The 27,785-nt window shown below is 51.4% G+C and overlaps 1 protein-coding gene across 2 annotated transcripts; it reads left to right on the forward strand.

The window, feature by feature from the left end:
* The first annotated feature begins 6,606 nt into the window (after nt 1-6,606).
* On the forward strand, nt 6,607-27,714 carry EIF4H (eukaryotic translation initiation factor 4H). Of its 2 annotated transcripts, XM_060173526.1 has the most exons (7): nt 6,613-6,769; nt 19,518-19,705; nt 20,618-20,682; nt 20,774-20,870; nt 21,174-21,233; nt 25,814-25,951; nt 26,044-27,714. In XM_060173526.1, the coding sequence occupies exons 1-7, from the start codon at nt 6,711-6,713 to the stop codon at nt 26,181-26,183; spliced, it is 747 nt and encodes a 248-aa protein (XP_060029509.1). In that variant the 5' UTR covers nt 6,613-6,710; the 3' UTR covers nt 26,184-27,714. The 2 variants fall into 2 exon arrangements, with proteins under 2 accessions (XP_060029510.1, XP_060029509.1); XM_060173527.1 differs by lacking the exon at nt 21,174-21,233 and having other exon boundaries at nt 6,607-6,769.
* The last annotated feature ends 71 nt before the right edge of the window (nt 27,715-27,785 follow it).

Raw genomic sequence — 27,785 nt, forward strand, 5'->3', positions numbered from 1 at the left:
AAGTTTGGAAACAAAAAAACAAAAAGCATTATACGTGTAATGCCCTAGGTTCAATCCCTGGCACTGTGCTGGGAAATTGTGCAGATGCAGTCACATCTGCCATGTTGTCCCCTCAGGGCATTGTCTATTTCCCCGCCATAGTTGGGAGTGCTTTGGTTACTCCTCCCCCCTCCCATTCTCACGAGAATTATTATCCTATCCTGGAGTGCATCTACTCCGATGACATCTGCTGTGCAACTTAGGCATCCAAGTTCGACATCCTCGAGGAAACACTCACGAAAGACATGTCTCTGATATCTGATTACTGTAAAAAATGGCGACTAATCCCTAGCACTGCAAAAACGGTATCATCTGTTTTCCATCTACACCATGCCTCGGCCTCGCGTGAGCTTAATGTGCAGCTTGGCGATACGAGAATCCGGCATGAAGCCCAGCCAGTCTATCTTGGCGTTACTCTCGATCGCACCCTGTCATTTCACGAACATCTCATAAAAACTGCAGCAAAGGTGGGCGCGAGGAATAACATCATTGCAAGACTGGCCAGCTCCTCATGGGGCGCAAGCGCTTCCACACTACGATCATCATCTCTGGCATTATGCTATTCCACTGCAGAATACTGTGCCCCAGTATGGTTCCGTAGCCCCCATGTCCACTTGGTCGATTCCAAATTATATTCCTCCATGAGGATAATTTCTGGAACCATCTGTTCCACCCCGGTTCCATGGCTGCCAGTTCTTAGCAACATCGCCCCGCCAGATATTCGTCGGGATGCGGCATCATCTAAGTTCATTTCCCACGTCTACGCTCGACCGGACCTGCCAATATACGCGGATATCTTCGCCCACCCTGTCCAACGCTGGACATCTCGTCACCCAATCTGGTCTCCTACGCCTACACTGAACTTCTCTGTTCCAGTCTCTTGGAAACAGAGTTGGCAGTCAGCTGAGGTCAAGAACAAACACCTCATCACAGACCCCTGCAAGTGTCAACCCGGCTTTGACCTAGCACGTTATGATTGGGCCCTCCTCCATCGCTATGGAACAGGCCATGGCCGGAGCGCTGCTATGTTCCATCGCTGGGGAGCCAGAGACGACCCGAACTGCCCCTGCGGCTACAGACAGACTATGACCCACATAGTCAACGACTGCCACCTCTCCAGATTCAAAGGAGGCCTCGAAACTTTACATCAGGCTCAACCTGACGCTGTTGACTGGCTACGGAAGAAGGGCAAACGCTAGAAGAAGAAGAAGTGCTATGGTTACTCCTCCCCCTTCCCATTCTCGGGAGAGCTACTCCCATAAAAGCCCTTCTTCTTCAGCACCTCTCACTCTCTCTTGCCGGCTCTTCACTTGGGTGTTTAGACGCAGGAAAAGTTACTGCATGAGGCGGCCATTTTTTCTACCTCCACGTGGCCCAACTTGTTTCTCTCTCACCCAACTCTGAGGTGCCAGCGCAAATAAAGATTTGTGTTCCCTCTTCGCTCCAGATCTCCTCTCTCTCCTCTCTCTTCTCCGCAGCGCAGCACGACAGCACTGAATACACCAGGACAGAGTAGTGCCCTGGTCTCTGTCTCTCTCTCTCCCATTAAAAATAAATCTTTGGACAAGCGCTGGGAAAATATACTAGTGATTAATAAAACAACTTTCATTCCTGAGGCTCCAAGGTCCCAGATTTTTTATTTATTTTATTTATTTATTTTCCCTTTTGTTGCCCTTGTTTTTCATTGTTGTTGCAGCTATTGTTGTTATTAATGATTTCTTTGTTAGATAGGACAGAGAAATGGAGAGAGGAGGGGAAAACAGAGAAGGGGAGAGAAAGATAGACACCTGCAGACCTGCTTCACTGACTGTGAAGCGACTCCCCTGAAGGTAAGGAGCCAGGGGGTCGAACTGGGATCCTTCTGCTGGTCCTTGCGCTTTGTGCCACCTGTGCTTAACCCTCTGCGCTACCGCCCGACTCCCAGGTCCCAGATTTAATCAACCTTTAGCACTACCATAAGCCAGAGCTGAGCAGGGCTCTGGTCTCTCTGTCATTAAAATAAATAAATAAATAAATAAATAAACTTTTAAAAATCTTGTTGGCAGAGTGGGGAAGAAAGAACAGTGGTCCTGCAAAAGGCTTTCCTACCTGAGACTCTGAGGTCCCAGGTTCAAACCCACCCCACCTCTGTTAAAACAAACAAAAACCAGAAAGATAGCTCACCAGGACAGACGCTGCTTTGTGATGTGCATGATCTACGTTGGAACCTGGGCCCCACCACACTACAGGAAGCTTCAGTGCTGTGGTCTCTTTCTCTCTGTGCTTCTAAGGGGAAAAGAAAAAAAAAAAAGAAATGTTAAGTGTGTGCACATGCATACACACACCTGTCTCCTTGCATTCAAGGGAGGAGTATGGAAGCTGGAGAGGAGGTTGGTTCCACAGGCTGGAGTTAATGTGTGCCCAGCAGGGAAGGGGAGGGGAGGGGAGGGGAGGGGAGGGGAGGGGAGGGGAGGGGAGGGGAGGGGAGGGGAGGGGAGGGGAGGGGAGGGGAGGGGAGGGGAGGGGAGGGGAGGGGAGGGGAGGGGAGGGGAGGGGAGGGGAGGGGAGGGGAGGGGAGGGAAGGGAAGGGAAGGGAAGGGAAGGGAAGGGAAGGGAAGGGAAGGGAAGGGAAGGGAAGGGAAGGGAAGGGAAGGGAAGGGTAGGGCAGAGAGCCCAGCGCTGACCAAACAGGATGCTTTCGACAGAGGGTGTGACGGTGAACCGGCAGATGGCGCTGCAGGCACCGAACAGGGCCGCCAGTGGTGGGGGAGCAGCTGGCAGGTGGAACCCCAGAGGCAGCACAGGACTGAGCACAGCCAAGGAGGAATGAGGAGGCCCTCTGGGGCCGAAGATGTCACTCTAGGTGTGGTTGAGCCTTCTCAGGTCTGCACCAGCCCCCCAGCACCTGACTGGGGCAGACACACCCCCAGGAATCCCCCCCACCCCCGCCTGCGGGCTGCTCACCTGGCACTCATGGTTCCATTGATCCGCCTGGAATTCAGGCCACCCACAGGCCTCCACCCTTTGTCTTCAGACATATGAGGCTGCCAAATTCACAGGGAGACTTCTTCCCCTCGGAGGCTGCCCCACCCAGCATGGGACCTGAAAGCCACGGGTCCCCAGAGAAATGGCGCCTGGTCAAAATTAAATTCCAGAGTATGACCTGGGAGCATGAGATCCTGAGTTCAATCGCTGAGCTCAATCCCTAGAAACACATGTAAGGAAAGAAAAAGAGAGGAAAAATTTTTTTTAAATAATAAGTTAGCTGCTGTCAAGCCCAGCCAGAGGACAAAGCAACAGAAAAATACTTAAAGGTAAAAACAAACAAAAATAACAATAAAAATAAATAAATAAAATAGGGAGGGGGCACTAGTTAAGCACACATAATGTGAACAAGGATCCATGGAGCTCAAGCCCTGGTTCCCCACCTGCAGGGGGGAGTCACTTCACAGCCAGTGAGACAGGTCTTCAGGTGTCTATGTTTCTCTCCCCCTCTCTATCTTCCTCTCCTCTCTCAATTTCTGTCTTAGCCAACAACAACAAAAATGGAAAAAATGGCTACCAGGAGCTGTGGATTCATAGTGCAGGCACTGAGTTCCAGTGATAACCCTGGAGGGAAAAAAAATGGGTATGTATTCTAAGGAAATTCTACAAGGCCTTTGACTTATTTGAGAGAGAGAGACAGAGAGAGAACCAGAGCGTCAATCTGGCACATGCAATGTTGGGAATCAAACTCAGGAACTCGTGCTTGAAAAGTCCAATGTTCTATTTACTAAACCACCTCCCAGCCCCATTAGAAGGTTCTTTTTTAAAATATTTATTTATTCCCTCTTGTTGCCCTTGTTGTTTTATTGTTGTATAGTTATTATTGTTGTTATTGATGTCATCATTGTTGGATAGGACAGAGAGAAATGGAGAGAAATGGGGAAGAGAGAGAGGTGGTCCTTGCGCTTTGTGTCACCTGCGCTTAACCCACTGCATTACCGCCCAACTCCCTTAGAAGGTTCTTTTTACACAGACAAGTTAGGGTTTGTAGTCTTTGCTTATGATCACAATCTCAACCATCACCCACTAAGGAAATCATTAATGTGTGTAATATTTATTTATTTATTTTCACCAGAGCACTGCCCAGCTCTGGCTTATGGTGGTGCTGGAGATAGAACCTGGGACCTCGGGAGTCGCCAGCAGATTAAGCGCAAATGGTGCAAAGCCCAAGGACCCGCGGAAGGATCCCAGTTTGAGCCCCCAGCTCCCCAACTGTAGGGGAGTCACTTCACAGGCGGTGAAGCAGGTCTGCAGGTGTCTATCTTTCTCTCCTCCTCTCTGTCTTCCCCTCCTCTCTCCATTTCTCTCTGTCCTATCCAACAACAACGACATCAATAATAGCTACAACAATAAAACAACAAGGGCAACAAAAGGGAATAAATAAATAAATATTTAAAAAAAAAAGAACCTGGGACCTTCAGTGCTTCAGGAACAAAAGTCTTTTTTTGCAGAACCAGTATGCTGTCTCCCCATAATCTTCTTTCCATACCCATTTTTGGTTGTTACTGGCTAAAATTCAAGTTAGGGACTGAGGAGACAGCAAAATGGAAAAGGCATTTACACCCAAGCCCCAGGTTCAATCCCCAGCACCACCATAAGCCAGAGCTAAGCAAGGCTCTGGTTAAAATATAATAAAGTAGGGGGCCGGATGGTGGCACACTTGGTTGAATGCACATGTTACAATGTGCAAGGACCCAGGTTCAACCCCCACCCCCACTTGCAGGGGAAATCTTTGCCAGTGGTGAAGCAGTATTGTAGGTATCTCTGCCTCTCCGTATCACCCCCTTCCCTCTCAATTTCTGGCTGTCTCTATCCAATAAATAAAACAAAAATAATTTTAAGGGAGTCGGACGGTGGCGCAGTGGGTTAAGCGCACGTGGCGCAAAGCGCAGGGACCGGCGTAAGGATCCCGGTTCCAGCCCCCGGCTCCCCACCTGCAGGGGAGTCGCTTCACGAGCGGTGAAGCAGGTCTGCAGGTGTCTATCTTTCTCTCCCCTCTCTCTCTGTCTTCCCCTCCTCTCTCCATTTCTCTCTGTCCTATCCAACAACAAAGCAACGTCAACAATGGCAATAATAATCGCAACGAGGCTGCAACAACTAGGGCAACAAAAAGGGGGAAAAAATGGCCTCCAGGAGGGGTGGATTCATGGTGCAGGCACCGAGCCCAGCAATAACCCTGGAGGAAAAAAAAAATAATAATAATTTTAAAAACTACTCTTAAAATATTTTTAAAAAATAAAAAAGTAGCATGCCACTCAAGTTAGGATGTAATTCTTTTTTTTTTTTTAATTGAGGGAATGTTTTCTAAAACAACTGTTACATGAGTACAGTCTTTTAAAAAATATCTTTATTTATTGAATAGAGACAGCTAGAAATTGAGAGGAAGGGAGAGATAGAGAGGGAGAGAGATAGAGAGACACATGCAGTCCTGCTTCACCACTCGTGAAGCTTTTCCCCTTGCAGGTGGTGACCAGGGACTTGAACCCCAGACCCCCTTACACAGTGTAACACGTGCGGTTACCCAGGTCCGCCACCACCTAGCCCCTTGTGAGTACAATTTCTCGTTTCCTCGTGATACTTGTTTGTCCACCACTCCCACCACCAGTTTCCAGTCTTCCTGCCCTAGCCTGCACTGGCCCCCCCATGCTCTGTCACCCCTTTCCTCCCTCCCCTGCTGAGGTAGATGACAGCTAGACCAGGCCACCTTGTGTTCTCTCCCAGCGCAATGGCTTTTGCAAAATCGTGGGGCAAGGGTAGATAGCATAAGTTATGCAAACAGACTCTCATGCCTGAAGCTCCAAAGTCCCAGGTTCAATCCCCCGCCTCACCATAAGCCAGAGCTGAGCAGTGCCCTGAGAGAGAGAGAGAGAGAGAGAGAGAGAAGGAAAGAAGGAAGGAGGGGCCAGGTGGTGGCGCACCTGATTCAGCACACATGTTACAATGCACAAAGACCTGGGTTCGAGCCCCCGTCCCCACCTGCAGGGGGAAAGCGTTGCAAGTGGTGAATCAGGGCTGCAGGTGTCTGTCTCTATCCCCCCTTCCCTCTCGATTTCTGTCTCTAGCCAATCAATCAATAAAAATAATACTCCAAATAATAATAATAATGCGACTTGCGCAACTGCTAGATGGAGCAGCTGCTAGATGGAGCCCTCCACTCAGTGAGCCCTTCCAGACCAGCCAGCGTGCAGACCCCGGAAGGCAGGGTTCAATGCTGCACCCCAGCTCCTCATCCGCCAGGGGTGCATTGCCCCAAGAGTAGGCCCAGAACTGGGGCGTCTGCACCGGCTCAGGGGACCCCTTCGGGGAACCCGGGGACCTTTGCCCAGCGCAGGCCTAAGCCCAGCGGCCCGGGGTCCCAGGCCCCGGCCCGGGCGGGGCGGGGCGGGGCCAGCACACAATGGGCGGCGGCGCGAGGCCGGGCGCGCCCCCGCCGGGGCCGCACCACGTGGGCCGCGCAGCGCGCGGGACCGGGAGCAGCCGGGCGGGCGGCCCAGGCCGGGCGCGGCGTACGTGCGCGCGCGCGCGCGTGCGTGCGTGCGATTTGCGATCAGGCGGCGCGGCGGGCAGCCCCAGCGGCGGGGCGGGGGGAGTTATATTGCGGGGTCCTTCCTCGCTCACCCTGGTTCCTCTCGCAGCGGAGACGGCAAATGGCGGACTTCGACACCTACGACGATCGGGCCTACAGCAGCTTTGGCGGCGGCAGAGGGTGAGACAGCCGGCCGGGTGTGCGCGGGCCGCTGCGGGCACCGGGGGCTCCGAGGAGGCGGCGGGCTGCCCGCGCTCGGCTGGGCTGGCGGGAGGGGGCGGCCGGGTCGGGCCCGCGGAGGCCCCGGGGCCTGGAAATGGCGCGCTCGGGGCGGCGGCGGCGGTTGGGCCCGGGGCCCGCTGGTGGGCGGCTCCCCCTGGTCCCCCGCGCCGCCATGTGGGGAGCTCCCCGCCCGCGGGGCCAGGCCGCGGCGGCGCCCCCGGAGGTGGGGCTCCTCCCTCTATCCTGGGCGGTGGGGCCGGGCCGGGCCGGGCGGTCCAGTGGTCAGCGCACCCGCACCCGCGCCCGCCGCGCCACGAGGCCGCCGAGGTCGGGCCGTGAGGGCGGGGACCGGGGGCGCGGGGGGCCGGCACCCCAACAAGCCCAGCCCTGGGGGCTCCCGCTGCGCCCTTTGTTGGATCAGAGGAGCCTGCTGACAGGTGCCGCGGGCCGGCGGGCCGGCGGGCGGGCGGGCGGGCGGGATGGGAGGGGTCTCCATCCTGCAAGTTCCGGGCTCCCGACCCGAAGGAGAACCCCCGCCTCCCCCATCACGGTGATGGATCACCCGTTCGATCACCTTGTTGGAAAGAAAACTTGACAGGGTCGATGCAGAGCTTGACCTGTGTGCTTGCACGACCCTTTCTCCTCCTCCTAGAGTGCTTGCTTTATTTCTTCCTCTAATTATTCTTATTTTAATGTTCTTTATGGGGGGGTTAATGTTCACGGTCAAACAGTAAAATACAGTAGTTTTGTACACACGTCAACCTTTCTCAGTTTTCCCCACTGGGTCCTCTATTTATTCTGTCTCTCTCTCTCTCTTTCCCCCTTTCTCTAAGACAAGTTGCATCATACCGCAGACACCTTGCTGCTTGGTCAAGGACACACTTGGCCTTTTGTGAGTTCCCACGGCCAGGATCGCTCCCCCCCACACACCCCTTCCTCCCACAGTAGCACCCACCGGGGTGTCTGGTCTCCCAGGGTTTCCATCGCCAGAAGTGTCTCTTTGTCGAGTGAAGAAGAATGATCTTTGTTGAATACTTTCTTGGGGTGTGTGTAGGGGGGGTGTTCAGACAAAGGCGGGTCCTGCAGCCTGGAAAACGCCACCCCCCCTACACCTGGGAGAGGTAGAGCCACTTGGTCTTTCAAAGAACGTTTATTTGCTAATAAAATAAAAGAACCGGGTGTCAGTTGCAGGTGAAACTGTTGCCTTTGGGCTAGGTTTCTCTGCAAGTCAGACTGGTAGTGGAGTCATCCTGAAGTTTCATAAAGGGAATCTTTTATTGTTTCTTTTTAACCCCGGGTTACAGGTAGCGATCTATCCAGGATCCAGAGCCAAATGAAAACGCCAGCCCCTTGTCCAGCTTCAAAACTAATATACAAAGGAAGGAAATGGAGCACTGCCTTTTTTTTTTTTTTTTTTTTAAGGTTCTTCATCTGATATGGACATTTTCCCCCTTCCATTTTATAGAGGCAGAGAGAGAACACAGCACCGAGCTTTCTTGAGCATGATGTGTGGACCGGCACCCGGGTCATGTCCATGGCAGAGCAACAAACTATCCAAGCAAACTGCCCCACCAGCCCACTCTTGGGTTTTTTTGACAAGTCCTGGTAACTAGCATCCCATCACCAGAGTGTTTATATTTAATGATTTTTAAACCAGAGTACAGCACAGCTTAGTTTTGTCTCGTGGTGGAGGCTTGAACCTGGGACTTTGGAGCCTCAGGCATGAAAATCTTTGCAGAACCACTGGGCTCTCTTCCCAGTCCAATGGTGTCTTTTGTTGCCCCTTTTTAAAAATATTTATTTATTTATTTATTTATTTATTTGACAGAGACAGCCAGAAATCGAAAGGAGGAGAGACCTGCAGCCCTGCTTCACCACTTGGGAAGCTTTTCCCTTGCAGGTGGGGACTGAGGGCATGAACCCAGGTCCTTGCTCATTGCAACATGTGCACCAACCAGTCCCAAATTGTTGTAGTGGTTATTATTGTTGTTATTGATGTTACTGTTGTTGGATGGGACATCAAGATGGAGAGAGGAGGGGAAGATGGGGAGAAACCTGCTTCGCCGCCTGTGAAGTGAAACCCCTGCAGGTGGGGAGCCGGGGGCTCAAACTCTTTTTTTAACATATAGTAAATATTGCTCAGATCCCTAAAATTTGTTTTTTCAAACATGTCAGTGAATTCTTGTGACCATTTAAGACATCCACAGGTAGGATCTGGTAGTCTCACAGATGATCAGGCACTGTAATTGTGTTTAGGGTCTGCACTTCTCCTGTTCCAGATTCAATAGGAGAGTTGGACTTTAATATTACTTTCTTAAACATTTTATATATATATATATATATATATATATGTATATATATATGTATTTGTTTATTACTTATTGGATAGAGACAAAAATAGAGAGGGAAGGAGGAGCTAGAGATAGGTACATAGGGGGAGTCAGGCGTTAGTGCAGTGGGTTAAGCACACGTGGCGCAAAGCACAAGGACCAGCGCAAAGATCCCAGTTCAAGCCCCCGGCTTCACAAGCGGTGAAGCAGGTCTGCAGGTGTCTATCTTTCTCCCCCTGTCTGTTGTCCCCTCTCCATTTCTCTGTCCTGTCTGACAACAGTGACATCAATAACAACAGTAATAACTACAATAACAATAAAAAACAAAGGCAACAAGAGGGAAAATAAGTAAATTTTTTAAAAAGAGAGATAGGTACATAGGGGCCAGGCGGTGGTACACATTACAGTACCCAATGATGCAGGTTCAAGCCCCCAATCTCCACCTTCAGGGGGAAAACTTCAGAGTGGTGAAGCAGGGCTGCAGGTGTCTGTCTCTTTAAAAAAGAAGTCTGGTAAGAGATGTGACATTCTATATTTAAAAGACAGAGAGAGATGCATACATACTCCGAGACAGTACCATGTGAAGCTTTCCCAATGTACGTGGTGACTGGGGACTTGAACCTGGGTCCTCTTGCATGGTAACAAGTGCATTCAACCAGGTGCACCACTGCCTGCTGCCCCCTAGGGTAAACGATGTCAACACTAAAATGAGATTGCCACTGAATTCAGGAACCGGTACTGACCAAGCACTTGTTGTGTCTCCAGGCTTGTCCCCGCAGGGACTGCGCTCTGGCTTAGAAAGCAAGTCACGGTGGCGTTGTAGACCCCCAAGGGTCAGCATAGCAGCATTCTCCACTTTTGATCATGGCAGCCTCTGAGTTCCATCCCAAGACCCAGGGTGGAACTGGGAAGTAGAAAGAAGTGTTGGAAATAGACAGTCCTCTCTGGGGCGGGCACAGTGGGTAAAGCACTGAGCTCAGGAAGGGGGCCCAGAGTAGGACCCCACTTCACATGTGCAATAATGAAGCCATGGCTTCTCTCCCCTTTTCATTAAGAAAGAAATATCAGCCCACCTGCAGGGGAGTCGCTTCACAGGCGGTGCAGCAGGTCTGCAGGTGTCTATCTTTCTCTCCTCTCTTCCTCTCTCCATTTCTCTCTGTCCTATCCAACAATGAGGACATCAGTAACAACAATAGTAAACAACAAGGACAACATAAGGAAATAAAAAAAATTAAAAAGTAAGAAAGAAGGAAGGAAGGAAGGAAGTATCCGGGCCGGGCTTTGGTACAGCTGGTTAAGCACACACATTACAGTGTGCAAGGACCCAGGTTCAAGCCTCTTGGTTCCCACCTACGGGGGGAAGCTTCACGAGTGGTGGAGCAGGGCTGCAGGTGTCTCTCTGTGTCTTTCCTTCTCTATCTCCCCGTCCCCTCTCAATTTCTCTCTGTCTTTATCCAATAATAAGTTTTTGTTTTTTTTTTAAAGAAGAAAGAAAACTTGAGAGGCAGGTGGTGGTGCAGCCAGTTAAGTGCACAAAGCACAAGGATCCTAGTTCAAACCCCTGGTCCCCACCCGCAAAGGGTGAGCTTTTTACAAGCAGTGAAGCAGGGCTGCAGGTGCCTCTTTTCTTGCTCTCTCCTTGTCTGTCCAGTAAATAGACAAACATTTTTAAATATATTCCCTTTTGTTGCCCTTATTTTATTATTGTAGTTATTGTCATCATTGATCGTTGTTGGATAGGACAGAGAGAAATGGAGAGAAAGACACCTGCAAACTTGCCTGTGAAGCAACCCCCCCCCCGTGGGGGGGGCAGGCGAGCCGGAATCCTTAAGCTGGTCCTTGCGCTTAGGGCCACGTGTGCTTGCTACCGCCTGACACCGGACAAACATTTTTAAAGGGTTCAAAGGAATATTTTGTAATTTGATTTATTTTGGATATAGACAGACTGAGGCTAGAAAGACACTTGCAGCACTGCTTTGCTTGGAGTTTTAACTGGTCCTTGTGTGCAGGAAGATGTGTGGTCTACCAGGCGCACCCCTACCTGGCCCTGAAATAAGTGCTGTTTAAGAAAGAGATGGGAGCCGGTCGGTGGCACACCTGTTACAATGTGCAAGGACCCAGCTTCAAGCCCCAGGTCCCCACATGCAGGGGAAAGCTCTGAGAGTAGTGGAGCAGTGTTGCAGGCGTCTGTCTCTTCCTGTCTCCCTTCTTCCCTCTTGCTTTTTGGCTGTCTATCCAGTAAACAAAGATAATACAAATATTTTTTTAAAAGATAGTACCTCTTTTTTTTTTTAATTCCTCTTTTGCTTTTTAGTAATCTTTATTTACCAATGATAAAGGTAGGAGAAAGAATCAGACATCACTCTGGTACATGTGCTGCCAGGGGATCGAACTCAGGACCTCATGCTTGAGAGTCCAGTGCTTTATCCAATGCAACATCTCCCAGATCATGATAGCTCCTCCAGGGTTATTGCTGGGGCTCGGTGCCTGCACTTCGAATCCACTGCTCATGGAGGGTTTTTTTCCCTCTTGTTGCCCTTGTTTATCGCTGTTGTTGTTATTGTTGTTATTGATTTCATAGTTGTTGTATAGGGCAGAGAAATGGAGAGAGGAGGGGGAGAGAAAGAGAGACACCTGCAGACCTGCTTCACCACCTATGAAGCTACCCCCCTGCAGGTGGGGAGCCGGGGACTCGAACCAGGATCCTTACTCCCGTCCTGGAGCTTTGCGCCACTATGTGTTTAACCCACTGCTTGGCCCCCAATACTTCCTCTTTTTAAATTTTAAAATTTATATATTTGATAGGACATTGAGAGTGGGAAGGGGGGGAGAGAAAGAGACCTGCAGACCTACTTCACCGCTAACAGGTGGGAACTAGGTAAAGCTTTCCCCCCCTGCAGGTGAGGACCAGGGGCTCGAACCCTGTCCTTGCGTACTATAATGTGTGTGCTTAACCAGATGCACCACTGCCTGGCCCCCATTCATTTTCTGATTTCTGAATGAGGAAGAGAGAACCAAAGCATCGTCACCATGCCACATGCAATGCCAAGGATTGAGCCCGGAACCTCACCCTTGAGGGGCTGACACTTGATCCACTACACCACTGTAGTTCTTTGGTGTCTAGTCTGTTGGGTTTAGTGCAAGTAGGGAAAGTTAGGTTCCCTGAAATGAGTTTTTTGTTGGCCATGAAATAGGAGAAAGCTGTTTTTGTGGGCATGAGACAAAGCTCATGTGACTTGTGTTACAGGGATCCTGGACAAATGCTGAGTGGGTTCTTCTTGGAAACTGTCTTGTTTGCTACATGGGATACTTGGTCCAGAAGCCTGAAACGGCTCAGGCAGAACTGGGGTCAGTCCAGGGCCAGGCTCACGTGGGCCTCAGAAGCCACCAAAGCCGTGACTTTGTTTTCAGGGGGACCTACCCACTATGGTGCCCAGGCCCTCTGTGTGGGCTGGATGTCCTTTGTAGTTGCCTGCCCCTTGTGATTTCATTGTGGGGGGTTGTTTCTTTTGTCTGCTTGGGTTTTTTTTTTTTCCATCTTTATTTATTGGATAGAGATAGCCAGACATCAAGAGAGGGCAGGGGGAGAGAGAGAGAGACCGACCCGCAGCCCTGCTTTACCACTCATGAAGCTTTCCCCTGCAAGTGGGGACCGGGGACTTGAACCTGATCCTTGCACATTGTAACATGTGCACTCAACCAGGCATGCCACCACTGGGTCCCTGTTTTTTTTTTTTTTTTTTTTTGCTACTGGATAGAGACAGAGAGAAATTGAGAAAGAAGGGGGAGATAGAGGGGAAGAGAGACACCGGCAGACCTGCTTCACTACCTGTGAAGCGACTTCCCTGCAGGTGGGGAGCCGGAGGCTTGAACTGGGATCCTAACTGGTCCTTGTGCTTTGCGCCACCTGCACTCAACCCGCTGCGCTGCTGCCCGACTCCCCTGATTGCTTGTTTTTATACCAGGCCACTGCTCAGCTCTGGCTTATGGCGGTACAGGGTGGGTTTAACATGGGATTTAAGAGCCTCAGGCATGAGTCTGCGTGACCATTATGCTATCTCTCTCCCCCTCCCCAACCCCAGCACTACCTGGGACATGAAAGGCTTTTTTGCAAAAGTCCAAATAGATCTTTTCTAAAAGGAAGATAGTCCTCTTGCTAAACCACGGAAGCCCTCACCTGAGAGGTGAGCAAATAAATCCCTTGTGCTGGTAGGAGATCTTTGTACTGGAAAGTGGTGTTCTGTTTGTTTTTTACCAGAGCCGTGCTCAGCTCTGGCTTCAGATGGTGCCAGAGATTGAACCTGGAACCTTGGAGCCTCAGGCTTGAGTCTCTTTGCATAGCCATTATGCTATCTACCCCCGCCCTCAGGAAGGAGTCTCAAAGAGCACTTTCTGGGATTATTAGCTAGAGGCCACTGATCGAGTCTGACAGAAGCTGGCAGCCTCTCCTTCACAGGGCCCTGGGTGGTTCTGGTGTTCAGTCCCGCTCAGCCCACTGGAGGGTGGGACCAACTCCTCCAGCCCCCCTGACCTGCCCTGAGTCACAAGTCTTCTCCTTGCTTGCGTCATGCCGCCCCCAGAGACCAGGGCCTGCTTCCTGTGATGCATGAGCCACCTCCCAGGCCTAGTTCCTGTTTTACATTCTTAGAGAGCACTGTAACACCGAAGGCTGCCTATGGAAGGTATGCACTCCACCTGCTGACTAACCTGCGACGTGAATCTGTGTGTGTGTGTGTGTGTGTGTGTGTGTGTAATTTTTTAATTTCTTTATTGGGGAATTAATGTTTTCTATTCAACAATAAGTACAATGGTTTGTACATGCATAACATTCCCCAGTTTCCCATAAAACAATACAACCCCTACTAGGTCCTCTGTCATCCTTCTTGGACCTGTATTCTCCCCACCCACCCAATTCCATTTCAGGTTCTACTTGTTTTTTTGTTTTTTTTCCTAATCTTGTTTTTCAACTTCTGCCTGAGAGTGAGATCAGCCCATATTCATCCTTCTGTTTCTGACTTATTTCACTTAACATGAATTTTTCAAGGTCCATCCAAGATCGGCTGAAAATGGTGAAGTCACCATTTTTTTACAGCTGAGTAGTATTCCATTGTGTATATAGACCACAACTTGCTCAGCCACTCATCTGTTGTTACACACCTGGGTTGCTTCCAGGTTTTGGCTATTACAAATTGTGCTGCCAAGAACATATGTGTACACAGATCTTTTTGGATGGGTGTGTTGGGTTCTTTAGGATGTATCCCCAGGAGAGGAACTGCAGGGTCATAGGGTAGGTCCATTTCTAGCCTTCTGAGAGTTCTCCAGACTGTTCTCCACAGAGGTTGGACCAATTGACATTCCCACCAGCAGTGCAGGAGGGTTCCTTTGACCCCACACCCTCTCCAGCATTTGCTGCTGTTCCCTTTTCTGATGTATGACATTCTCACAGGAGTGAAGTGGTATCTCATTGTTGTCTTGATTTGCATTTCTCTGACAATCAGAGACTTGGAGCATTTTTTCATGTGTTTCTCAGCCTTTTGGATCTCTTCTGTGGTGTCCATGTCCTCCCCCCATTTTTGGATGGGGTTATTTGTTATCTTGTTGAGTTTGGCAAGCTCTTTATATATGTTGGTTATTATGTTTAATTTTTTTTTACATTTTATTTATTTTCCCTTTTGTTGCCCTTGTTTTTATTGTTGTTGTAGTTATTGTTGTTGTCATCGTTGTTGGATAGGACAGAGAGAAATGGAGAGAGGGGGAGAGAAAGATAGACACCTGCAGATCTGCTTCACTGCCTGTGAAGCGACTCCAGAGCAGGAGGGGAGCGGGAGGATCCTTAAGCCAGTCCTTGCACTTGGTGCCATGTGCGCTTAACCCACTGCGCTACCGCCCAACTCCCTGTGTGTGTGTTTTTAAAGATGAACTTGGGAGAAGAACCAGCGCATCACTCTGGCAACCATGCTTTATCACTCATAAAGCTTCCCCCTGCAGGTGGGGATGGGGGGGGCTTGAACCCGGGTCCTTGAGCATTGTAATAGATACACTCAACCAGGTGCACCACCACCTGGCCCCGAATCACTTTGTTTTTCTTTTTTATTCTTCTCCTCCTCCTTCTCTCCCTCCTCCTCCCCCCCCCCAGGGTTATTGCTGGGGCCCAATGCCTGCATTGTGTATGAATCCACAGCTCCTGGAGGCCATTTTTTACATTGTCATTGTTATTGGATAACAATAAGATAGATAATTGGATAAGACAGAAATTGAAAGAGGAAACAAAGACAAAAGAAGAGAGAAAGATAGACACCTGCAGACCTTCTTCACCACTTGTGAAGCGACCCCCCCCCAGCAGGTGGGGAGCCGGGGGCTCGAACCAGGATCCTTGTGCTTTGTACTATGTGCAGTACTGCCTGGCCCCCACTTTTTGAACTGCCTTCAGAATTTACTTTCCTTATTATTATTGGATAGAGCGAGAAATTGAGGAGGGAGAGACACCATTTGTGAAGCGTCCCCCCTGCAGGTGGGCGCCAGGGACTTGAACCTGGGTCCTTGTACGCTGTGATGTGTGTGCTCAGCCAGGTGCACCACCGCCATTATTCTTGATCCCCAGGCTCAGGGTGGACATTGTGTTTGCCATGTGATTCCGTCAGCACTTGTGCCTTATTGACTACCGGAGCCCTGTTCAGCTCTGGCTGGTGGTGAGACCATTATTATGTCATTCCACACACACACACACACACTGGGATAGGGTGATGGCTCAGCTGGTTGAGTGCACACTTTACCAAGGTGAGGACCAGGTTTAAGCCCCCAAGATATAAGGTCATCATGCATGGCACCAGGGGAAGCCCCCCAAAAGGTGGAGCGTCACAGCTGTCGCGAGCAGGAGCCTGAGGCTTGCTTGAGGCCCCGGTGGGTGAGACACAGGTCTTGCAGTGGTGAGGGGGCTCTAGCGAGTGGATTGTGCCGGGGGGCATATAGGGCATGTTCTTGGTGACACCCAAGGGCCAGGTGGTGGCACACTTGGTTAAGCACACTTAGCACGAGGCACAAGGATCCCAGTTTGAGCCCCCGGCTCCCCACCTGCAGGGGGGATGCTTCACAATCAGGGAAGCAGGTCTATCTCCTCCTCCTCTCAATTTGTCTCTGAGCTGTCCAGTAAAATGAAGAGAATGGCCTGGGGAGCAGTGGATTGGTAGTGCGGGTGCTGAGCCCCAGTGATAACCCTGGAGGCAAAAAAAGAAAAGAAGAAAATTCAGATACCAAAGAAAGATTGATGCTGCAGGTTTGATACTTCGGCACTGGTTTCAGGAGATAGGAAATGGTGAGAGAGCCACCTGCAGGTAGAGGACAGAGCCTCGAACCCAGGTCTTTAAGCGCTGTCATGTGTGCACTCAGCCAGGTGGGGAGCCAGCACCAGCCCGGTCCCCTGACCTGATGGCAACAGTGTCCGAGTGCAGATGTGCAGGTGCCGAGCTGATTCTGTTGGATGTGGACATCTTGGTAACTTTTCCCAGAAATCATTTAGCGTGTGTTCTTCTGGTCTTCAGCTGCCTTTGTGCTTCAGAAGCAAGTCTTGCTCTCCGGTGTCTGCCTCACTGCATGGAATCCCCAGCCGTAATTACCTCTGCACTGTGCTCTGCTCTCTGTAGCCCCCATGCTTCCTGGGGTTGTCATACTCGGAATCACTGAGGATGGCTGATTACTGTTGGGCTTTCTTGGGTTTTAAAATAATCAATAGCCGGCAGAGGGGGGAGATAGTATGGTGGTGATGCAAAGAAAAGTCTTTCATTGAGTCTGAAGCCCCAAGATTCCAGGTTCAAACCCCACCATCAGCCAGAGCTGAACAGGGCTCTGGTTTTCAAAACATAAACCCAACAGACTGTCCGCACAGCATGGTGGGGGTGGGGTGGGGTGCAGAACAGGAATGTGCAGGAAGTCACTGCTGGTGGTGGGTGGAGAGGACACAGACGTAGGTGTCCCCAGAGAGGAGGTGCAGGGTCCCTGTCTGGTCCGCCCTCACTGTGTGGACAGGTGGTCTTGAGAGAGTCCACTTTGCCACTGGCTGACTTGGCTATGAAACTTGGATAAAGCAGTTGGTGTATGTGAAGTCTTTTCTGGTCAGTTTGAAACCTCAAGTAAAGATTTGAATGGAAAGAACATTCACGATGCTGTCCTCAGCACAGCGTTGCCTTGGAAAGACTATGGTTCCATTGGACATAAATGCTTTCATTTTGTTAGTTCATTTAAGATATTTATTTCCCCGGAGTCTTTGCATAACCATTACGCCGTCTTTGCCAGCCCTGAAAGATTTTTTTTTTTTAATTTTATTATTTGCCCTTTTGTTGCCATTTTTTTATTGTTATACTTTGTACTAGAGAATTTTCTGGGTTACCTTGCACAAGGGCCTGGGTTCAAGCCCCCACTCCCTTCCTGCAGGGGGACACTTCAGGAATGGTGAGGCAGGTCTGCAGGTGTCTGTCTCGCTCAGGATGGGTCAAAATCAGGGTTGTAGGCATTCTTTAATTGATTATTTATTATTAGAAGACAGAGAAAGAAATTGAGAGGGTAGGAGGAGGGAGTCAGAGAGACACCTGCCAGTCTACTTCACCGCTCAAGAAGCTTTCCCTCTGCAGTTGGGAACCAGGGGCTTGAACCCAGGACCTTGTGCACTGCAGTATGTGCGCTTAACCAGGTGCACCACCACCTGGCCCCAGGTCTTGGGCATTTTAACTTGAGGGATTTTCCCAGGCGAAGTTTTAGTAGGTGACAGGAGCCTGTGTCCCTTGGTCACCAGCACAAACATAGATTCTCTGCCCTGACAGTTTGAGTGTTAGAGGGCCCTAAGCCCCTGTGACTATTTTTTTTTCTTTCTTTTTTTTTTTTTTTCCTCCTCCAGGGTTATTGCTGGGCTCGGTGCCTGCACCATGAATCCACCGCTCCTGGAGGCCATTTTTTCCCCCTTTTGTTGCCCTTGTCGTAGCTTCGTTGTGGTTATTATTATTGCCCTTGTTGATGCAATTCGTTGTTGGATAGGACAGAGAGAAATGGAGAGAGGAGGGGAAGACAGAGAAGGGGAGAGAAAGATAGACACCTGCAGACAAGCTTCACCGCCTGTGAAGCGACTCCCCTGCAGGTGGGGAGCCGGGGGCTCGAACCGGGATCCTTAACGCCGGTCCCTGCGCTTTGCACCACATGCGCTTAACCCACTGCGCCACCGCCCGACCCCCTTCCTGTGACTATTTTTAGGGCAATTAGGATCACCACAAAATGGACCCAGAATTACAGGGTTCACCTACTCCCTTGCCCACACACACAGCGCCCCCTGCTCTCAGCTCTCACCAGAGAGCTGTGTTGCAATCCACTGTGTTGCAATCCACTGACCTGTATTAACGCCCTAAACCCAAGTTACCCAAAAAACACTGTGGGTGGGCCGTGGCACTCATGTCACCAGGCACAAGGACCCAGATTCTGACCCTCTGCCCCACCTTCAGAGGGGAAGCTTCAGGAGTGGTGAAGCAGGTCTGCAGGTGAGAGGTCTTCCCTCTCAATTTGTCTGTCCTATCGAAAGAAGGGGTGGCCACTGGGAGTGGGGGGGTCTGTTACGTAGGCACCAAGCCCCAGCGATAACTGTGGTGGCAAAACTTTGCCATCACTGGCTGGGGAAAAGGCTGTATGTGTGAACGGCCTTCTGGGTGTCCTCTTAGTACCTGAAGGCCTGTTAGTGTCACTCTCGGCTGAGAAGTCGCAGCATCGGAAAATAAATCCACAGTCTGCTTATAAACGAGCAAGAGAACCAGAGCATCACTCTGGCACCCGCAGTGTCGGGGATAGAACTTGGGGCCCTGTGCTTGAGAGTCCAAGGCTTTGTCCACTGCACCACCTCGGGCGGCCAAAATCCAGAATTTGACTCAGAGGAGCTTATTCCCTGTGTGGCGGCCTTGGCCGTCCTGCACCCCACTCCTCCAGGGGCCAATGGCTTCAGCTGCAGGTGGGCACCAGCCACCGTCTCAACACCATGCATATGGGTTGATGTCCTTGGGCAAGTCAGTTGGGTTTCTGTGGACACTTTTAAAAAAATTCTTTCTATATTTACTTTTAGATAAAGGCAAAGAGAAATTGAGAGGGGAGGGGGATAGACACCTGCAGCCCTACTTCAACCCTTGCGAAGCTTTCTCCCTGCAGGTGGGAACTGGGGGCTTGAACCTGGGTCCTTGCTCATTGTAACATGTGCGCTCAACCAGGTGCGCCACCACCCAGCACCTCTGTGGACACTTCTGTCACCTAAAAAGCCATCATTCTCCCGAGTAGTGGCTTGTGGGGTCCTCTCTGCCTCTGGGTGGGGCAGGCATTCCCTCAGACCTGGCACCTCTTGTGTTCCTGCCCAGGTCCCGTGGCAGCGCAGGCGGCCATGGCTCCCGCAGCCAGAAGGAGCTGCCCACGGAGCCCCCTTACACGGCATATGTAGGCAACCTCCCCTTCAACACGGTGCAGGGTGACATAGACGCCATCTTCAAGGATCTCAGCATAAGGAGTGTCCGGTTAGTCAGAGACAAAGACACAGACAAATTCAAAGGTGAGTGTGGGGGGGGAAGGCTGAACCAAAATCCCAGCGATCTGGTTCTGGAAGGGCCTGGGATTTTGCCCCTGGGTTGTTTATTTTCTTTCTTTTTAAAATATTTATTCCGTTTTGTTGCCCTTGTTGTTTTATTGTTGTTTTGATGTAAGACAGACACCTGCAGACCTGCTTCACCGCCTGTGAAGCGACTCCCCTGCAGGTGGGAAGCTGGGGGCTCGAACTAGGATCCTTACACTGGTCCTTGTGCTTTGCACCACCTGCACTTAACCCTCTGGGGTTATTTATTTTCTTCACCAGCTCACCGAGTCCTCTGGAGGGGGTGCTGGGTGCTAGGGAGTGGGTGGGGTTTCGACCTTAGGAGGGTGAGGGCAGGGCAGGGGGGGTCCTCTCCAGCCAGGCAGTGTTGCTTGTGTCACCACTTTGATGGCAAATCCTGGGTTGTTTATTTTCTTCACCAGAGCACTGCTTAACTCTGGCTGGTGGTGGTGCAGAGAATCGAACCTGGGACTTCAGATCCTCGGGCCTAAGTCTCTTTCCATAATCATCATGCCATCTACCCCCCCCACACACTCCTGGCATAAAGTCTTTTGCATAACTACTGCACATCCCCACGAAGCTGTCTCCCCACCACCCAAGAAACTTTTTTCCCACACCTGTGTTAGAACCCAGGGCCAGGGTTGTCAGCGCCGGTGTGGACCTAGACCAGCACTTGGCGCCCAGGGAAGCTGCTAACAGCTTGCTGGTCTCACTGGCTTTGCCTGCCAAGGTCCTAGAAAACGCTGAAACCCCGATGGGTCGGTCACAGGTCAGAAGGCGAAACTCAGAGCCCTGCCGTGTGGTTCTGGTGGGGGGCACAGAGAGGAGGCCCCCGAGCGCCTTAAGGAACCGGGCTGGCTTTTTCTATTGCAGGATTCTGCTATGTAGAATTTGATGAAGTGGATTCCCTTAAGGAAGCCTTGACTTACGACGGTGCGGTGAGTGCACACACACCCCTCTGGGCCTCCTGGGAGCAAGCATTTGCAGGTGTCTTTGCTCATCCTCACACTGTTCTCCCCTCACCTCTAGCTGTTGGGTGACCGGTCACTTCGTGTGGACATCGCCGAGGGCAGAAAACAAGACAAAGGCGGCTTCGGATTCAGGAAAGGCGGGCCAGATGACAGAGGTGATTGGCACTCCGGAAACAGACCCCAACTTGGGGAGGGTGGCCTAGTGACAGGACCCAAGCTCCCAGGCCGTGCGCAAGGGGTTTTGTTAAGTCCTCCAGGACGAGAAGGGCTGGTGCTTCAAGGCCGGGGGTGTGTTTGGTGGTGGTGGTTTTTCCTGTCCTGAGGGCAGCAGGCAACCTCAGAAGCGATGCCGCCGAGCGTCCCATCCCATCACGTGGGTTGTGCGTCTCCCCCATGTTTGTGCCCCTGGGTGATGGCAGGAAGCGACCTCAACCTTTATCTCTCTTGTGTATCCTCAGGAATGGGTGGCTCTCGAGAATCTCGAGGTGGATGGGATTCCCGGGATGACTTCAATTCTGGTATCAGTATTCACAGTATCACCACTTGCCCCTTTGCAGTGGCCTCACGGCTGTTGTTTGTCATGAGTTGCTGGCCGCCTGCTGCTGCCTGTCTTCCTTCCACAGCAGCCCCCCAGCGGCACCCACTGACCCACCTTCTTCCTCTGCTCTCCTCTCCTCTCTTCTCCTCTCTTCTCCTCTCTTCTCTCTTCTCCTCTCCTCTCCTCTCCTCTCCTCTCCTCTCCTCTCCTTTCCTCTCTTCCACGAGGGTGGGATCTAGCCCAGGGGACTCTGGTGCTGCCACTTACAGATGGAGCTTCCGGAAGCCCCCAGAAAGCCCTGCTCTCTAGCTCCCAGTGATTCCCTTTGGTGTGATCAAGAGTTCTGCTGGCCTCTTGTTCCCCGAGGGACAAGAGGCGGGGAGTGGAGGCTCGAACCCAGTTCCTCGCTCATAGCAAACCGGGTGCATCACTACTCAGCCCCCTAACTAAGTCTTAACTATTTCTACACAGCAGAAACATGGTGGAAATATTTCCTTTTTTTTTTTTTTTTTTGCCTCCAGGGTTGTCACTGGGGCTCAGTGCCTACCCCCACTGTGGCCCCAACTCCTTTGCCAGCCCTCCTAACTCAACCCAGGCAGGAGATAGGTTGGCAGGGTTGGACTCCACTAAACATCCCATCGTTCTTGCTCTGCCTGAACTTTAATAGAAGCCATTTATAGGTGTGTGAAGTCAGTTGTAACAGAACCTTAAAAACAAGGCCAGGTGGGCAGGGGTAGATAGCACAATGGTTATGCAAACAGACTATCAAGCCTGAGGCTTCAAAGTCCCAGGTTCAATCCCCTGCACCACCATAAACCAGAGCTGATCAGTGCTCTGGTTGATAGATAGATTAAATAAATAAATAAATAAAAACAAGGCCAGGTAACTTGCTGATGGAGACCCTGGGTTTAATCCTAGAAACACCCCACCCCTAGTTAGCGTCTGTCTGCACTCTCCGCCTGATGAGAGAGCGAGCATCAGCCAGCCCCATCACCAAACGACTCAGAGTGCTGGTGTGAGTGTGGGGGACCTGGTGCAGTGTGGGAGTTTTTGAAGCTTATTTTATGACCTCTCTGGAATGATTTGATCTCGCAGAACTCTGGAGCCAGTCAGGAATGAGCTCATTTGTGAACGTGCAGTAGGACCCAGCAAGCCTGTGGCTTTAGGTACAAGCTAGCAGATGGTCGCAGAGCCGGCGGGTCTGCCTGACCGGCTGCTCCAGACAAAAGTCCCTAGTCCCGTGGAGGTCCTGTCTCTGGAACAGGAGTCTCAGACAGCTCGTCCAGCAGTCTTTACTTTGTGACACAATTCCTTCCCCCTCCCCCCACAGGAAAAATTTGATCTAAGGAGGCCATTTAGCACATGTACAAATGAATAAGGCCCTGGGTTCATTCCCTGCCATATTTATCTCTTGGAGAGAGGGTCGGTGGGTCTTTCTCTCTCTCCCCCCCTCCTTCTCTCCCCCCCTCCCTCCCTCTGAGCCCACACAGCAGGTTCCCCTGGGAAAAAACACCAAGTGCGATGCTTAAATATTAATCAGGCTGGCTGAATGAACCCAACCACGTCAGGCCTGGTGCTTCGGTTTTGCAAAGAACCTCAAACATAACGACACATGTCCCAAGTGTCGTTTTTCTCCCCCAAGTCATGTTCCCAGAACTGTTTTCATCACCAGTTTGAGTTGGTATGAGTGTTTGGCCCAGTCCCTCAGTGAGTTCCAGAGAATGGGGTCTGACATGAGCCCCCGCCATGGCCAGGGCGGTTTGGTCCTGCAGTCATGCTGCGTCAGCCAGGTGATATGTAATCTGTTTGTGTGTTTCTGTGCAGCTGTACCTCAGTATCTTGCCACCAGGGTTATCACCAGGGGTTTTTTGATAGAGGGTGAGAGACAAGAGAAATGGAGTGAAGCCCTCCGTCACCACTTAGTGATGCCCTCCCCCACCACTTAGTGAAGCCCTCCCCCACCCCCAAGGTGGGGACGGGGTTTGAACCCCGGGTCTTTGCACAAAGTGCCACTGCCCAGCCCCAACACCTTAACATGGCACAGGCCTGAAGGAAGCTCAGCAGCTTCCCCATGAGGCCACCCTTGGAGTCAGGAATACCTGTGAGCTCAACAACTGTGGGAGCCCCAAAAAGACAAAAGACGCAGGGGCAGAGAGCCTGGCACTCGCCAGATGGAGAGAAAAACAGTGGCCTGGCTGGGGCCCACCAGGGACAGATCTAGAGTGAGCACACACTTGCAGGCTTCTGCGTGAAATGTCTGTTCCTCAGATTTGGGAGTCTTCTTAGAGATGAGTTGGGGGGGGGTCCTGATGGGGTTGAGGGCCTGGTGAATGAGGGGTGTCCGACACCTGTCACGGGGAGGTTTGAACCTGAAGTCCTGGGCCCAGGAGGTGGCACAGCGGGTAGGACTCTGAACTGACTGGTTCGTGTTCTCTCCGCCCCCTCTCTAACACATCTTTTAAAAAGTAGAAATTCCTTGGGAGTTGGGTGGTAGCGCAGCGGGATATGCGCATGATGGTGCAAAGCACAAGAACTGGCGTAAGGAACCCAGCTCGAACCCCCGGCTCCCCACCTGCAGGGGAGTCGCTTCACAGGCGGTAAAGCAGGTCTGTAGGTGTCTGTCTTTATCATCCCTTCTGTCTTCCCTATCTCTCTCCATTTCTCTGTCCTGTGTAACAACAACAACAATAAAAACAAGGGCAACAAAAAGGAAATAAACTTTTTAAAATTATTTACTATTTATTCCCTTTTTTGTTGCCCTTTTTTTTTTATTGTTGTAGGTATTATTGTTGTTATTGATGTCATGGTTGTTGGATAGGAGAGAGAAAAATGGAGAGAGGAGGGGAAGACAGAGAGGAAGAGAGACACCTGCAGACCTGCTTCACCCCCTGTGAAGCGACTCCCCTGCAGGTGGGGAGCCGGGGACTCGAACGGGGATCCTTAAAGCTGGTCCTTATGCTTTGTGCCAACTGCGCTTAGCCCCCTGCACTATCACCCAACTCCCAGAAATTAATATTTTAAAAATCTTTAAAAAAATAAAAAAAAGGAATTCCTTTTAAAAAGAAAGAAAAGGGAGTTGGCAGTAGGATGGCGGGTTAAGTGCAGGTGGTGCAAAGTTCAAGGACCTGCTCAAGGATCCCAGTCAAGACTCCGGCTCCCCACCTGCAAAGGAATCACTTCATAAGCAGTGAAGCAGGTCTGCAGGTGTCTGTCTTTCTCTCCCCCTCTCTGTCTTCTCCCTCCTCTCTTCATTTCTCTCTGTCCTATCCAACAACGATGACAACAACTTATAACAATAAAATAACAAGGGAACAAAAGGGAATAAATTTTTTTAAAGAATTTAATAATAAAAAAAAAAACCATGCCCCTGTGACAGGTCTTGGAAATGAATCAGCGTCTCATCAAAGCAGTAAAGGGCAAGTCGTTCTGTAGGAGGGACCATCCTGCCTTACGGAGCGGGGGTGGGACTAGCCAGCAGTCAGTCTTCTGAGCTTGTTCTGTGTCGTTTTGTCTTATTTACACATGGGAGAAAGAGTTTCCCATGAGACGGAGAAGCCAGAACACAGCACTGCTCTCTCCAGCAGTCCTTGTGAGGGTGGGGATTGAACTTGGGGCCTCAGGTACACAAGCTGGGCCCACCCACTTCTGCTTTGTTTCTGGGGCTGGTCCTCTTTAAGTAGGGAGCAGGGGGAAAGCACCCACCACAGCTTCCCCCCGCGCTGTGCTGTCAGGGCTTCCACCTGGGCACCTGGCAAGCCACCTGCCCAACCTAGTGAGCTTTCTAGCACTGACAGCCTGGACTTGGAGGCAGAATTAAGGGATCAGGACATGGTAAAGCACCCACACAACCGTGTGCAAGGACCCCCACACCTGCCAGAAGTGAAGCTTCATAAGCCGCAGAGCAGCGCTACAGTTAGATGTGTTTCTCTGCCTCTCACTGGCTAACAAAAAGTAGGGAGGGGAAGAGAATTAGACCTGGAGTTGTGAAATCACACAGGCTCAAGAGCCCCAGCGATGACCTTGCTAGCTAATAATAATAATAATTAGGGAGTCGGGCGGTAGCACAGCGGGTTAAGCATGATGGCGCAAAGCGCAAGGACCGGCATAAAGATTGCGACTGGCTCCCCACCTGCAGGGAAGTCACTTCACAGGCGGTAAAGCAGGTCTGCAGGTGTCTATCTTTCCCCCCTCTCTGTCTTCCCCTCCTCTTCATTTCTCTCCTATCCAACATAGTGACAACACCAATAACGATAATAACTACAACAGTAGAACAATAAGGGCAACAAAAGGGAATAAATGTTAAAAATTTTAAATAATAGACACAGCTCGACGTGTTGAGAGTTCACCTAAGTGGGGCCCACACCAGCATTGCCAACTGGGGCTTCCCTTCTGGCTTTACCAGGTGCAGGCATGGGGGATGGGGGACCTCTAACCTTCTCTCTGTCTCTCCCTGTCTCTGTTTCCCTCTACCAAGTCACTGAGAGAGTTTAAAATTCGGCTCGGGAGCGGCCGGCGAGGCACGTGTTCCACCAGGAGACTAATAGGGTCTTCTTCCTACAGGCTTCAGGGATGACTTCCTCGGTGGCAGGGGGGGTGGTCGCCCTGGGGACCGCCGTGCAGGCCCCCCAATGGGGAGCCGCTTCCGAGATGGCCCTCCACTGCGGGGGTCCAACATGGACTTCAGAGAACCCACAGAAGGTATGTGGCGGCCCCAGCGTGGTAGGGGGGTGTTCCTAGAACACAGGCTGGGCCTGGTGGTCCTGACCAGCCCCCCTTCCCCCCCCCCCCAGAGGAACGGGCACAGAGGCCCCGGCTCCAGCTGAAACCTCGAACAGTCGCGACGCCCCTCAATCAAGTAGCCAACCCCAACTCTGCCATCTTCGGAGGAGCCAGGCCCAGAGAGGAAGTCGTTCAGAAGGAGCAAGAATGAGCTCGAGGGTGGGAGGGAGCGGGGTGGGGGTGGGTTCCGAGCAAGACCACAGCCTGGCCGGCCCCCCTCCCCGTCCCCCAGCCCTGTGGCCGCCATTCCTGCGCTGACCCTGACCTTCCTCCTGTAACACGGAAGCAGAGATCGTGAGCATGTCAGCTGTTAGCACGTGGTTTCTAGTCACTCGGCTTCGCGCTTCTCTAGAGCCTGGTCTGTGCTTCTGTCTCCCAGTCTGTCTCTTTCCCTCCTTCCCCTTCCCTTCTATTCATTCTTCTCGCTTGGAGGCCCATGGACAAGCCTTCCAGGTGACATAGAGCTTCCCTATCTTCTGCTCACACTCCCCTCTCTCTCTCTCTTTCTCTCTCTCTCTCTCTCATTCTCACTCTCTTCCCCCCCCTTTTGTCTTCCCCTCTCTTCCTCACCCTTCTCCCCCTTCCAGCACACTGGCCGGACTGTAGCCACCCCCTTTGATCTCTACTGCATGTGGAGTTCTGTGTTGCTGTGACTCCCTAGAAAGAAAGAAACCCCTGAAGTGAAGCACCCACCCCCTGCAGCGTCCCGAGACCGACTCACAGAAGCACCTAGTTTCCAGAATGTGGTGGCCTGTCAGTCGGTCTGCACAGAGCCCCCAGGCCTGTCTGGCCTCATGGCCCCCTCCCCAGTGGACTGAAGTTCCCTTCTCAGGCAGCGAAACCAAGAGTGATGCAGTGGATTCCCTACTGTGTCCCTGGGGCTCCTTCACACATGTCCAGACCTGTCCTTCCTGATGTCTGTCTGTCCGCCTGGACACAGCAGGCTGTGGCTCCTTGTTCCTGCCAGGCATATGTAGCGGGTGGCGGCTCTGAGGTGTGGTCAGCGCCGGTTCTCTTTTCCAAGAGTCCCTGTTGTCCATGTGACCCCATGTCCCCCTGTTCGTGTCCATTCCCTGGCCCGACCCCACGATCCCGCAGCCCCAGCCCACTGGTGAGACTGGGCCTGAGGTCCCACATTTCTCTGCAGAGCCGGCAGGAAGCCCTGAGTCACCCTGTCAGGCCAGAGTTCTGGCCCCGAGTCTGGCGTTGAGCTCAGCTTTTTGGAGGCTACTTGGGAGCTTGACAGCATGGGGAGCCAGTGAAAAATTCCCAAACCCCAAGTCCCCAGCTGTCCCTGGGGAGTCCAGCAGTTGCTAGCACTAGGTCATGGCCCCTGGCTTTCCAAGCTCCCCATCTGTCACAGTGTCCTGGCAACTTACAGAACTCCCCCCCCCTTCTCCCCACCGTCTTCTCCGCTTCTGAAATACGAACCATCTGTGTAACACCGACACTTCACTTAGAGACATGCGTCCCGTGGTTGTACTCGAACCCGATGTTTTCAGACGACCTCACACCTCCAATGTGGAACCGATTCAGAACAAAACCAGTTGATCCCAGCTGACTTTTAAACCTAAGAACGGAATTCCAAACACTTAACACATTCAGCTATGTGACAGAAAGGATATCTATGGATATGGTATTTTGTGAATGATCTTTTAAATAAAAGAAAACCTTACGTAATATTTAACGCTCATCCTTATCCTGAGTTCTCTTTAGCTGTTTCCAGTGTTGTAGGTGGCGTGAGGATTCCGTT

This window comes from Erinaceus europaeus, chromosome 15 (assembly GCF_950295315.1).
Source record: "Erinaceus europaeus chromosome 15, mEriEur2.1, whole genome shotgun sequence".
NCBI lineage: Eukaryota > Metazoa > Chordata > Mammalia > Eulipotyphla > Erinaceidae > Erinaceus > Erinaceus europaeus.